This window comes from Varanus komodoensis, unplaced genomic scaffold (genome assembly GCF_004798865.1).
Source record: "Varanus komodoensis strain SLA01 unplaced genomic scaffold, ASM479886v1 scaffold24, whole genome shotgun sequence".
Lineage (NCBI taxonomy): Eukaryota > Metazoa > Chordata > Lepidosauria > Squamata > Varanidae > Varanus > Varanus komodoensis.
The window spans coordinates 11,283,085-11,297,611 of record NW_025335641.1 but is presented as its reverse complement, the minus strand read 5'-3'; the positions used below and the strand labels follow the sequence as shown (position 1 = coordinate 11,297,611).

The following is a 14,527-nucleotide window of genomic DNA, read 5'->3' as shown; positions in this document are numbered from 1 at the left end:
TGTACAAGAGGTAGCAACTAAAACCATCCCAAAGAAAAAGAAATGCAAGAAAGCAAAATGGCTGTCTGAGGAGGCTTTACACATAGCTGAGGAAAGAAGGGAAGCAAAAGGCAAGGGAGAAAGAGAAAGATACACCCAATTGAATGCAGAATTCCAGAGAATACCTAGAAGAGATAAGAATGTCTTCTTAAATGAACAGTGCAAAGAAATTGAAGAAAACAGTAGAATAGGGAGGACCAGAGATCTCTTCAAGAATATTGGAGATATGAAGGGAACATTTCATGGAAAGATGGGCATGACAAAGGACCAAAATGGCAGGGACCTAACAGAGGCAGAAGAGATTGAGCAGAGGTGCCAAGATTACACAGAAGAACTATACAAGAAAGAGCTTAACGTCCCTGATAAGCACGATGGGGTGGTCACTGACCTCGAGCCAGACATCCTAGAATGTGAAATCAAATGGGCCTTAGGAAGTCTGAGCAACAACAAAGCTAGTGGAGGTGACAGTATTCCAGCTGAGCTATTCAAAATCTTAAAAGATGATGCAGTAAAAGTGCTACACTCAATATGCCAGCAAATTTGGAAAACTCAACAGTGGCCACAAGATTGGAAAAGGTCAGTTTACATTCCGATCCCAAAGAAGGGCAATGCCAAAGAATGTTCAAACTACCGCACCATTGCACTCATTTCCCATGCTAGCAAAGTTATGCTCAAAATCCTACAAGCTAGGCTCCAGCAGTATGTGGACCGCGAACTACCAGAAGTACAGGCAGGATTTCAAAGAGGAAGAGGAACTAGAGATCAAATTGCCAACATACACTGGATCATGGAGAAAGCTAGGGGGTTCAAGAAAAACATCTACTTCTGATTCATTGACTATGCTAAAGCCTTTGATTGTGTGGATCACAACAAACTGTGGCAAGTTCTTAAAGAGATGGGAGTACCAGACCATCTTATTTGTCTCTTGAGAAACCTATATGCGGGTCAAGAAGCAACAGTGAGAACGGAACCACTGACTGGTTCAAAATTGAGAAAGGAGTTCGGCAAGGCTGTATACTGTCGCCCTGCCTATTTAACTTATATGCAGAGCACATCATGAGAAAGGCGGGGCTAGATGAATCACCAGTTGGAATTAAGTTTGCTGGGAGAAATATCAACAACCTCAGATATGCAGATGATACCACTCTCATGGCAGAAAGTGAAGAGGAACTAAAGAGCCTCTTGATGCGGGTGAAGGAGGAGAGTGCAAAAGTTGGCTTGAAAGTCAACATTAAGAAAACTAAGATCATGGCATCCAGTCCTCTCACTTCCTGGCAAATAGATGGGGAAGAAATGAAGATAGTGACAGATTTTATTTTTCTGCGCTCCAAGATCACCACAGATGGGTACTGCAGCCAAGAAATTAAAAGACGCTTGCTCCTGGGGAGGAAAGCTATGGCAAATCTAGACAGCATACTAAAAAGCAGAGACATCACCCTGCCAACAAAAGTGCGTATTGTCAAGGCTATGGTTTTCCCAGTTACAATGTATGGCTGTGAAAGCTGGACCATAAGGAAGGCTGAGTGCCGAAGAATTGAGGCCTTTGAATTGTAGTGCTGCAGGAGACTCCTGCGAGTCCCTTGGACCGCAAGGCGATCAATCTGGTCAGTCCTGGAGGAGATCAACCCTGACTGCTCTTTAGAAGGCCAGATGCTGAAGATGAAACTCAAATACTTTGGTCACCGAATGAGAAGGAAGGAGTCCCTGGAGAAGAGCCTAATTCTGGGAACAATAGATGGTAAAAGAAGGGGACGGCAGAGGATGAGGTGGCCAGATGGAGTCACTGAAGCAGTTGGTGTGAGCTTAAGTGGACTCTGGGAGATGGTGGAGGACAAGAAGGCCTGGAGGAAGGTTGTCCATGGGGTTGCGATGGGTTGGACACGACTTTGCGACTAACAACAACAATGATCTGTCTGTACTATATTTGCTGTCCTTTTTGTTCTTTCATTGATAATGTGCTATGGTTTGTATTGCATATTTTGTGGACTTTTGATTTTACTTGCATACAGTGCAGGATTAAAATTTATAAGGCTGAAGAAGGGTTTCAAAATATGTTAAAATAAGTAAATACATTGTCTGCAGGGATGTACCTGCATGAAAGAGCCCCCTCCTATATTTACATCCATAGATGAGAGGTGCTATTGTAGAGTGCTTATATGATCCTGCTATTGCTTTAAAGGAGGGTTGGGCAACTCATGGCACTTCATATACTGTGGCCTACAGCAGCCATCATCTGTTACCCTCGGCTAAGCTGGCTAGGGCTGAGTAGGTGTACACAAAAACATGTGGAAGGCCACATGTTGCCAAACCCTGCTTTAAACCATCTCCTGGGATACAGAAAGAGCCACAGAGATTGTTGGGGTGAGAAATATCTGAATATATCTTCTAAAATCACAGTCTATTTAAAAGTAAAATCTATGTCTTCTCTGCCAAGCCATTCCAGTCACAACTATCTGTGCTCTGGTGATCTTTAAGGTAAATTACTCTAATGGATGCTACCTTTGAAGATACAGCTTGTGCAAAATTCAGCAGCCAGATCAATAACATGGACCAGACGGTCTGAACATATTACACCAATTCTGGCCCACTTGCACTGCCTACCTGTATGTTCCTAGGCCCTGTTGAAGGTGCTAATTTTGACCTATAAAGCCTTACATGGTTCAGGACACAACAACTGATAGAGCACCTCTGCTGACATGACCTACCCATGTACTACTGCAGTCACCTAAGGCCCTTCCTCTGAGAGGGGCTCAGAAGGTGGCAAGCAGGGAGAGGACTTTCTTGGCTGTGTCCCCCTCCCCCTAAACATGGAAAGATCTCCCTGACAAGGCCCATCTGCAGCCAATATTGTTCTCTCTTCAGTGCCAGGTTAAGACCTACTTCTCTTGGGCATTTGGCTTCAAAGGATGAAGCTTTAATCAGGTCTTGAAATTTTCTTCTCATTTTTTGATGTGTGAGTGTATGTGTGTGCACATACATGTATGCATGTGTGTTATATGTTTCTATGTACATTTATATATGATTTTCATAGTCTATCATTTTAGGTGAAAGCCTTTGAAAACTGAGTTGAGACCTTTGGTTATTGGGTGGTATAGAAATTTAAGAAATGAAATAATGAATTAATGAACAGACAAGTAAAAAGTCACCATTTCACACCAGTGGAAGGAGACAGCCAAGTTGTCACTGCTGAAATGAAGAATACAGAAATGTTCTGAACAGTTCTGCATTTTGTTCAGAGGACGCTTCTAGAAGAGGCTTTTGTAATGCCATTGCCCTGCCTAATGGAGCTTTATGGAAGCCCCAGGCATAGTGAGCCTCCACTTGTAATCCTCCTGTATGGTTCTGCAACTTTCTTCTTATCACAAAAACCAAGCTAAGCCAAACCAAACCCTATCAAAAAATTCTGTGCAACACCTTCTGAGGTAGGAATCCTCCAATTTGATATAAAACAGGTCCACAGCTTGTTAACCAAGTACGAAATTATTGTCATAAGCATCTCTTTCAGTGTAAACCGTTAGGAAACATGTTTCTAATATTCACCTAACCTTTTCTTCAATTCTCTTATTATACTAGTTTTCTACATGGAGAGGGATCAACCCATCTTCTAATGGTCTTAACTGGGTAGTATAATCCCTTTCTTGGAACATATCAATTGTGTTTTAATGGATCCAAGCAGACCTCTAAGTAAAAGAATGGTAGCCAATGCAGAACCCCACTGGAGGGGTTGAATTATCCCTCTCAAGGTTTAGTCATCATCTTTTAGGTGAACTATGCTAGGGTTTTGGGTTTTTTTGGTATTTTATAAACTCTTTTGGCTTCAGTTCCACTGAATTGTGGCCCACCCCACCCAAGAGCTTCTCCAAATTTTAGTTGGCTAAAAGAAGTTCCCTATTCTTGTCATAGATGATGAACACAAAACTGGGAGAATGTGGGCCATGAAGTGTAGAGCTTTAATAGTAGCATCACTGGCTTTCATGGCACTGTTTGGAAAGAATGTTTGTCTTTCCTAGTAGATGGTATGGAAACTGGAAAAATCTCGTAAGTCTACCCCAAGATTTCAGCTGAACAATTCAGGTTTGGTTCTGGTTTGGTTTCACCACTAATTCTGACAGCAGCTAAAAGCTGCAGGGGCAAAACTGCTTTGCTGATGAATAAAAGTATCTCAGAGAAGGGGGATATAGTTGGTAGTGCTAGGAAAATGTTGTTTCTGTAGTATCAGATTGGGTCAACTGAAGCAGCACCTGCCCACAAATGTACGTGACTTCTATGAACTGGAACTGAAGAGACTTCTCGTTTGTGTGACCTAGAGGTACTATTTGGGGGAGGTTGTTGTCATCACTGAGATGTAACTAACCAGGCAATACTGCCTGTAGACATGTGTGTGTTAAGCCATGTCTGCATTCCTCTTGGCATCAGGAAACCATTGTACATTTTTAAATTGCCTGCAGCCATGATCGACATGTTTAGCTAAAGGTGACTCAGAGGGCAAGCTGAACTGCTCTGAGCCACACATGCTATGGATAACTTATCCAGTATCTGTGGCATGGATAGAGAATCCTCCACCATCTTGTGTCCTTTATATTTTCAAAGCAGTTGTAACTTGTGGATTTGTTCCAGAACAGGAAGCACAAACATGAGGGAGGGCAAACACCAGGACAATTTATTCCTATATACAAATTAGGATTTCAGGACCGAGAAATGAGAGTCAGTGTGATGTGGCTCCTGGACGGGGATTGAGGAGCACCAAGTTCTAGTCCCCACTCAGCCTTGACTTTTGAGCAAGTCACTGATTCTAAGCCTAACTAACCCAAGGTTGTTGAAGAATAAAATGGAGAGGAGTAGGGTTGGGTATGCCACCTTGGCCTCCTTCAAGGAAAAGTAGGATATAAATTTAACCCCTTTTAAAAAGACCCATGTTGGATGATGCATCCTTAGTAGGCTCTCACACAAATGAGGATAATCAGAATTGTTTATACATTGTCACAAACTTGCTAGCTGTTTTGTCTACTTGAAAAGCTATTTTTTCTGGTTTGCCTACCGAAAGGAATCGTACATACCTGCTTTCTAAAGTTTGCAAGTTGCATGAGTTCTGATTAAATCCTATAAAACAGTGTAATTTTTCTTATTTGTGAAACAATAAATAAATATTGATTTAAATTGCTTATAGCAAATTATCTTCTGTTTAATTGCTCAAGAGATGCTTGCAGTACCTTAGAAGTCAGCATATCCAGTCAGGTGTTTACCAGATTATACAAATTACAGAATGCCTACACTAAGGGGATTAAAAAGAGAGCAAGAGCACAAACATTGCATCAGTTAAGAAATAAGACTGGAAATATCTTCAGGCTTACCTCATTTGTGATGAGAACTCCATCAAAGGCATTGTGGTGTGAGAACTGAAAGAGTTTTTGAAAGGAAGTCCAGCATAACTGTAGAGGAATGCATCACAGGAACAGTGAGCACTTAGGAAATAATACAGCTCAGTTGTAAGGAGATTGCTTTAATCCCCAGTTTGAAGTGGGGGATGCTCTGTTTTCAGAGTTAAACACCATTGCATTTCCAAGAAATACTGCATAGTGTGTCTGTTGGAAAGAAGGGTCTTTTTTTGCAGGATTTTATTTGCAGGTCTAAACTAAGGGTTTGAAATGAAAATCATTCTGAGTAATGGCTTCTAGACAGTCCAAACAAACAGTTGCCATAACTAATTAGGTCAGGAAATTATGGAAGCCAGTATTCTGCCAAAGCCTCAGAGGCACTGGGTGAGTTTAGTGTAAGTACACAGAATGTAATTACCATGCAGATTTGACAGCAATAGCTTATTGTGCCAGCAGTACTGCATGTGGGGTATGAACACAGATCGGTACCCATATTCCTTCAGAGTTAGCAGGCTTGAGGCAGAGCAATATCTCAGCATTGCTGTGGGTTATCCAGATTTAGTAGAAAAGCTGAAAGGATATGGAATCCTATTATGACAGAGGTTAATTTTGGGGAATTTGCATTTGATTTATAAGGAATTTAAAAGCACAACAGAGAAATTATAAATGCGGACTAAGGCAGCAACTGCATGGAGCAGTAGATGCAAATGCATGTTCAAGAACTGCAAAGGGGTGCATTCAATTTCAGAGAAGCTCTCTGGGGTTCCAATGGTTGGTGAGCCACAGATAAAGGGGACAGGCAGGACCTGATACCAAATTACAGCAACAAACTGTAGCTTAATCTCTTCCTGCAACTCAGTTAGTCTTAGGAGAGGTATTTCAAACATTTAGATGGGAAGAAAAAATGCTGAGCAATCACCAAATGAGTCGCTGTTGAGGGAAGGGGGTATGACTGTGTGGGAAACCCCCAGAAGCCTGGATTTGGTCTAGTCAGCTGAGGTTCAAAATCTCAATTTTAGAAGCTCTTTCAGCAAGCTTCTTTCTCTAAAAAATACTGAAGAGCAGGGTTCTTGTTAGACAAGTCCTCCTTTTCATTTCCTTTGTTGATTCTTAGTCACAAACTTTCTTTCCACTGAGCAATATAGGAAGATGTGGTAAACTGGCTGAAACATTAGGCCACCTGATACCTTCCAGGTGTTTGGGACTTTAATTCCCATCACCCAGGCAATACAGCTAATGATTAGAAATGCTGACAGCTGAAGTCCAAAATATTTGGAGGTCACCGACTTGGGGAAAGTTACATTAGACAAAGAATGCAGAAATGGACTTCTAACCTAGTTTCAGATCTTTCCTGAAGATGTATTAAGTTACCATATTTGTTACACTTTATTTACCTTCTTGCCTTGGCCAATCAGCTGTTCATGTTTACTGTGTACCAGTAAAGTGGTAATGGCATGATGATTTTGCAGCTCTTTGATAGAATTTGCTTCTCACAACACATGCTTGACTATATGGTGTTCCACAAGTCAATGGTTCAAGCATAGATGTGCAACTGAATGACTTCCTACAATAAACTTTTTTGTCCAAATCATATTCCTGGCTCTTATTCTGATTTAAATAGAGCTAGTCACCATCTCCCTGAACCTACGAAAGGATTCATTCAGTGTTTTCTTCTTTCCTTACTAATTTCATCAAAATTCAGCAGCATTGGAATTCTTATTAGGAGATGATTTACACTGCAGAGCACCCCAAAAATATTATTTGTAGTAAAGCCAAAGTGCCAGCATTGGGGAGAGTCTGTTCCACCATGGAATGCAATTTCACTGTAAATTCCATGCACATTTTGATGACTTACAGCACAAACATGTGCATGTCCACTCAGAAGTAAGTCCCATTGGTTCTGTGGAGTTTAGTCCAGGTAAATAGGATTTGACAGAGAAGCCACCAGACCTCTCCTGTGATTGCTGGAACCCTCCTGTATCTGCTACCCATTCTTCATGCTTGCCTTTTGTTTCTATAAATGATTGAGGGAATTTGCAGGTAGGACTGTCTCAAGACGTTCCACTGCCTGAGGCAGAACAATAAATGGCTTTCCATCCTTGCGAGTCATGATGCTTTGTACCTAAAGTTAAGCCAAGGTATTTGGCTCATGTGGTAGGGAGTCCTACAGGCACCCATCCTCATTTCTGATAGTAGAAATGCAACACACAACCATTTTGTGCTCTTTGATGACATCCAAAATTTGCCGCCTGTGGTGGCCACTTCACTTCTTGGAATGGTAGAACCAATCCTGGCAGGAGGCAGATGACTCATGCTGCATCCTTCAAGCATGAAAGCCAAACACTTGGAGAACCCTTTTCGGGTTTGCCTAAGTTTGACTAAACTGAAGTGCACATACTTTTACCTCCCCCCCCCCCCACCAACAACCTTCTCTCTTCCTTTTGTAAGGGTGAGGCAAAGTAGGGGCACTGAAGTGAAGTACAGGAGGCAAAGGAAGAGGAAGGAGGTTTGCTAGATGTACTGCAGCATCTACCCCACTTTCATTTATAGCTACATGACTCCTTTCCACTGTTTGGCTAATGGAGTGGCTGTTTGCTTGTTTAAGTGCAGGGTATCTGCTTGAGTCCAGACCATTTGTTGAAGGCAAGCCTGAAAAGCCTCTGCTGCTCCCCTGGAAGGTCTTGAAAATGATAGAAGAGTAACCTCTGTTAGAGTACACTGAGCTCCAGATAATGTAGATGTCCTTCACGTGGGAGACCTGTTTCCTCCTCCTGTGACTTTGCTTCCTTACTTGCCCAGCTCAAAAGACAGATGGCAGGCTGGAGACTCATGCACACTAGTAGAATTAGTACTAGGCGATGGCCTCTTCTTTGATGGCGGAATATGCTGAGGGACTGGAAGGATGCACACATCAGAACAAGCAGCTCTTGAAGGTTTTTTTGCCTGAATATGCCTGACAGGCAATTAAGTGGTTTCTGTGCTAGCATGGTTTCCACAATCCTTGTTCTGTCCTCCCATTATCAGCATGTGTCCTATCAGTCAACATTTCTGAAATTCAAAGCCATGCTGGGTGGCTGGAACAGCTTCTGCAGCAGCTGCCACTCTTTTACGGGACTCTGTGGTAGTTGCATGCCAGGACCATAGAGACCATAATGCTGGGTTTGCATGACCAGGGAAATCATGGTGAAGTATACGTTGTTTCTTATCATGGTTTCTAAAAACCAAATGTACCATACTGAAACACAACAGACTATCCTATGCAAGAAACCTCCTTGGCTTGTTGTATTGTGCAAATCTATTCAGCAGGACCATGAACATGAAACTCTCAAGGAAGAGGGTGGGTTCCCATAAGCATCAATAGTTCTCAAAAAAACAAAACAAAACAAAACCCCAACTCTTTCCCCCCACCACACAGCTTTATTTCCATGAGGAAATTGCTGGAGTGAAAAAGAGAGAAGGTTAGAGTGAGGGTGAAGGATTCTCTCAACTAAGTTTGCAATGGGTCCAACCCAGAATTCATAAAATCTGTAGTAGCATACACCCTACATTAGAGTGCTGTATGGTAAATGAAAAGTAACTATTCCACATCACTATCATAGAAGCTCACATCAAAGTGCTAGCTTTGACCATGATTGCTGCTATACATTGTGGATATCTAAAGAACTGTCTTCTCTCATTTGAAGTCGCCACAAATTAAAGTATTCCACAGAGACTTTTCTTCAGGTGCTGCCACCTTCAGAGGATTGGGGAGTAGGTACCAAAGAGATGGCATTGCAGTAGTGACATCTAAGCTATGGAACTTCTTTCCTAGACCTGTTTGCTTAATTTTCTGCAAACATTGAGACTGATAGCTTAAGCAGTAAGAATTTTCATTATTCCACACTTGATATAGTACTGATATCTCTATTACCATCTGCTATTTGAAAATTTATCACATTATTCAATTTAAAAGAAAAAACAAAAACAAACCCTTCCATACATAATAATTTTCAAGAGTCACACATGTATTAATACACAATATATTATATCAACATATAAGGAGTTCTATACTGAATATAATGAAGGGCTTTATAGAATACATGGTGTTGGTGAAATGTTAACATGTTAACGTATGCTTTAAAGCAAATAGTGTACATATAAAAACAATTTCATACAAAGTGAAAAACCATTTGACACACTTTTATGCTGACTTTTGGATTATTTTTACCTTTTTCAATATGACTCAGACCTTAATTCTTCATCTACACCAAGTAATAATAAAGGGAGCTAACCTCAGTGAGGGGGAAATGCTAGCTTGTTAGTAATTAGGAATGGCTGTACCACTTCCAGACTGTGGGTGGTGCAGTGGTTTAACCAGCTGAGCTGTTGGGCTGGTCGATCGAAAGGTCGACAGTTCGAATCCGCAGATGGGGCGAGTTCCCATGCTTTCTCCCAGCTCCTGCCAACCTTGCAGTTTGAAAGCAAACAAATGCAAGTAGATAAAAAGGTACCACTTTGGTGGGAAGGTAGCAGCGTTCTGTGCACCTTGGTGTTTAGTCATGCTGGCCACATGACCACGGAAACTGTCTGCGGACAAACGCTGGCTCCCTTGGCTAGGAAACAGAGATAAGCACCGCCCCCTAGAGTCAGACATAACTGGATTTTAATGTCATGGGAAAACCTTTACCTTTTAATGTCATGTATCACTTCCACAATTATTGTTTTACTGAAAAGCTAATGAACAAACTAGCTTTTGTGCATTCTAACCATTTGGTAACTGAATGACAAAGCCTTTTAAATATTTTTTGTGGTAAAACTCAATAAAGCATCTTTTCTGTACAAGTAACTCAAGTCACAACATAAATTGTCAAAAAATGAACAAATAAAATGTATATATCATACAAAATGTACAAAGCCCATGTTGTCCAGTATTCAGTATATTCAGGAGTATTTCATTGCACAAAGTAGAGAGAAACTCAATACACACACTAAGAGCATGCTTCAAGCTTTGGTTTATTCTTAAATTAAGTAGCTATATTTCATACCCTGCAGTCTTAGTAAATCATTTGTTCTGAATAAGTGGCTCCTATTATTGCTCCACCCAAATAAAATAAGTTGGCTTTCACAAACAAGAGGACAATTTCAAACAGAAAATTAGATTTATAGGGTCTCCGACCTTCTATTAACTGGTTTTATATTTGGAATGCTTTTAAATACTCAAAAAAATGAATTAAAAAACAAAACTTCATTATTCTTCACAGCTTTTGTTTACATCTCATATTTTTTTAAAAAAAATCTGTACAAGTATATATAAAAATAATTCTAATATGGCACAAAGGTGATATTCTCTAGAAAAGTAACCCCCCCACCCCAGAAAGTTCCATTACAGTTCCAGAAGGTTTTATTGACCTATACAAAGTGAGCTTCCCTGTGCTCCATTTCTTGCATCCGCTTTGGCCTTAATCTCTGGTAAGTGGGCTTCGAGTCTGTAGGAGAAAGAGTTTCAGAACCAGCTTTTTGTTGTTTTACATGCTGACTAGAGGATCCCAAGGAGCCCTGGGCAAGCCCAGAGTTCACCACTACCTTTGGGTTGTCATCTTTGATTACTGCTGTACAGGGTTTGGGTGTGGCACACTCATCATTTGGTTTGGCCTTACAGTTGGGTGGTGGTTTATAAAATGTCCCAGGTGGTGGTTGCAAAGTTCTTGGTGTTCTGAAAGCAGCAAGAGGATTAGAGTCTGCGGAATGACCTTCTATTGTTGTCCTTGAAGCTCTGACAGGTACCGTATATGGCTTATTAGGAAGTATGGCATTTACTGAATTGTTAACAAGACTGCTAGATGTAGTTAAGGCACACGTGCTTACAGACTCTTGTGTCCTATTTTCCTGGGATATATTAGTCACAATCATTGCCGTCCTTGCAGTCATATCATACTGTTTATATTGCTTGTCCCAAGTTTTTTTCAGAGTTTGTGTGTCGTAACAAGAAAGCCTGCAGCCAGGATTCACAGGTGGAAGCAACTGAGTCTCAGAAATGTCTTCAATAACAGGACTTTTCCCAAGTTCTCCTGGATTTCTACTAACGTTTCGGGAGTTTCTTTCATTCAAAACACAGGGAGGAAGCATTTGACCTAGAGGTAAACTCACAGGACGAACAACTGGCTTGGTCCTTTGAGAGCGTAACTGAACCTTGGCCATTTGACGATTTGGTCTTGTTAACTGACTGACTTTAATGCCATCTTCGATTTGAGGGAAAGATTGGTCATTGTCTTGCTCTGAAACTGGAGCCAAAATATTGCCTATGAATGAAAACAGATTGCTTTGGACTATCAGTTTGATACCAGAAAACATTTTTTGAGTAAAATCATTTCACAATCAAGTTTATCTGTAAATAGCAGCTAAATGAAGCAAAGCATATTTTAGGAGGCCAGATAGTTGAATGAAAAGGCAGGTTCGCTTAGTTTTCAATAACATCCAAGATCATGTCAATTCCAGGGAACTAGAACAGCACAAACCATAAACATGAAATTATCTTCAACCTTCATCTGGGTCTGTGTCACAATCATTCTCAAGTTCACGTCACAGGGATTAGATTCAAGAATTATTACTGTCTCTTGTGAGTTCACTATTTATTATGATGTCCGGTTCTGGCACAATGGATATCAAATAGCTCAATCTCCCGAAGAAAGCAGTTCCTGACTAGGTGGAAAAAAAACTCCCCAGACATGTGCAGCAGTCGGCAATGCATTGTGGAAAATGGGTTGGGGGCAAGAGAGACCAGATCAGAAAGAAATAGTAAAAGAAATCCCTTTAGACACCCTAGCACAGTGATGGTGAACCTTTTAGAGACCGAGTGCCCAAACTGCAACCCAAAACCCACTTATTTATCACAAAATGCAAACAATGCAATAAGACCTGAATACTGACGTTTTAGTTTAGAAAAAACAACTCACAGCCAGTCCAAGTAAATATAAATATATCCTTGGCAGCGCACTGACTGGCCATGTGAAAGCTTGGACGAGTTGCGGCTCGTGACGTCATTGCCTGCCACCGCTACTCCTTTCCGAGCATGTACATGGCCCCTATGTGGGCTGTTATCTGATGCTCGGCTGCTGGGGTGACTTGGCTCACATGCCGACAGAGAGGGCTCTGCGTGCCCCCTGCAGCACACATGCCATAGGTTTGCCACCACTGCCCTAGCATAACCTGATACTTAAAGATAGTCATGCTATGTGTGGATAAAACAAATGGTTATGCTCTCTGTAGAGGTATCTTAAGGCTGTTATTAATAAACTATTCTGTTGGGAATGAAGTTTGGCTTTTTGGCTGATCATAGCTAGTTTTCAAAGCATCTGACAACTGCAGGCACACTGAGAAACTGTTTACCAGCCACACTGATTGTCATTTGACAGACCAAGGACCAACAGAGCTGACACCCGTGTATATGAATGACTGTAGCACCCACTCTCCGGACCTGACTTTCAGTTTAGCACTGTATACTACTGGGCAGCTGCAGTCTAAACATTCCTAGATATCAGTCACAAAGGAATGTTAGCCTTTAACAACAATGGGCATGCCTATCCACTTCATCTTATGAAGAATAGCCCAATAACTATGATAACTTGGTCTGGGAAGACTCAGATGGCTCTTCTGGGAAAGGAAGGCAGGAAGAAACTTTTCAGACATAGGAAAAGCCTAAAAAAAGAACATAAATATAGCTGGCCAGCAGCTGTATACATATATATGTACAATTGCTTTACCATTGTTACCTCTTTTAAAAAATCCCCATCATGTTTTTTGTCTGCACAGGATTATCTATATTATTTTAGAGATATCTAATATAATTGAGTGGGAAAATATGCATTAGACAACTGTCTATTGTTACAGGCTTTTGTACATTTGTGAAAGGTAGCTAATGCATTGTTTCATAATGCATTGTTTCACTGAAATACAGGAATTACTGATTTCCACAGTGAGTTAATAATCCTGAAACATCTTTTAAAAGCTGTTTTAAATAGTTAAATGTGGGGGGAGGGCTCTTTGGGATTAGAAATGATAATTTGTGACTGTACTAATGCTATAAGCAACTGAGAATATTTTCATGGAAGACTTACACAAACAGAAGTCATTCTAACAAAACATGTTGCCTTCTGTTTTGTATTTGAATATATAGGAATTTGCAGACTAGCAGGATCAGCTCTATAAACTGACCTGGTTCTTTTGTAGGTGTGCTATGATTTTCCAGAACTGAGGAAACAAGAGGTTCTGATGGAGAATTTCTCCTGTCAAGTTTCTGTTTAATTCCATCTTCGTAGTTCCATTCTAGGAAAGCAGCCAACAATGCAGGCATTAAATCTCAATGGGAAAACCTAGTAAGATAGTCATTTCTGGCTTAAGACAGTTTAATATTGTTATATAAATTAAACAGGAAGTATCAATACTTGTCCTATTAACATGGGGCATGTAGTGAACATCTGAATAAGAGTTCTGCCTCATTTGTACAACTATCAATTGCAATGTAACACACACACACACAAACACTAACCTGTCATGGATGCATCGCAATTTCTTTGAGTGCCTTTGCTACTATCTGGTTCATCAAGTGAGGTGCCCATTTCTGAATCCTTCCTCTCATTCTGGACTAACTGGATGCTCTGTCAATAGCAGCAAGATTAGAAATGAAACATAGAGTTTTAAAAAATCTGAATAAAATAGTACACATGCAATGACATTAACAGAAGCTGTTGTTCCACACCAACACTCACTTCTTTCACAGTAATTTCCTTCATGCCACAAGGCGGTGTTTTTCTTTGCTGGTAAGGTTTTCTATCTTCAGTTGATGAAGTATTTTTAGAAGCAGCCGCATTTTCTTCCAGGTGAGAAGCAACTGATAGAGGCTGCAGAGAAATGTCAAAGATCTTTTCATAGTATGTAATGAGGAGCTCCACTACCCGTGCTTGATATGGATAGTCCACAAGTGAAGAAAGAGAAAGTGTAGCATCTGTCTGTCGTGGTCTGATCAGAGTTGGACCGAATATAATGCCAAGGTTGCTGGCAGACATCTTATTTTCATCAGATTGTTCAGAAACCCTATATAATGGAGCAAAATTATGAGTGTCAACAAATATTAGTGT

The 14,527-nt window shown here is 40.8% G+C and overlaps 1 protein-coding gene across 3 annotated transcripts in view; it reads right to left on the bottom strand.

Moving 5' to 3' along the window:
- Window positions 1-10,388: 10,388 nt before the first annotated feature.
- ARHGAP29 (Rho GTPase activating protein 29) overlaps window positions 10,389-14,527 on the bottom strand; it is a 68,210-nt gene continuing 64,071 nt past the window's right edge. Inside the window, exons 21-24 of one of the 3 annotated variants that reach the window (XM_044432258.1) lie at window positions 14,159-14,483; window positions 13,939-14,047; window positions 13,605-13,715; window positions 10,389-11,674 (exon numbers count right to left, since the gene is read on the bottom strand). In XM_044432258.1, coding sequence (XP_044288193.1) covers window positions 10,803-11,674; window positions 13,605-13,715; window positions 13,939-14,047; window positions 14,159-14,483 — 1,417 coding nt within the window. In that variant the 3' untranslated portion in view covers window positions 10,389-10,802. Of the gene's footprint in view, window positions 11,693-13,604; window positions 13,716-13,938; window positions 14,048-14,158; window positions 14,484-14,527 lie in introns of all 3 variants that reach the window. The other 2 variants (XM_044432257.1, XM_044432259.1) reach the window with 2 other exon arrangements.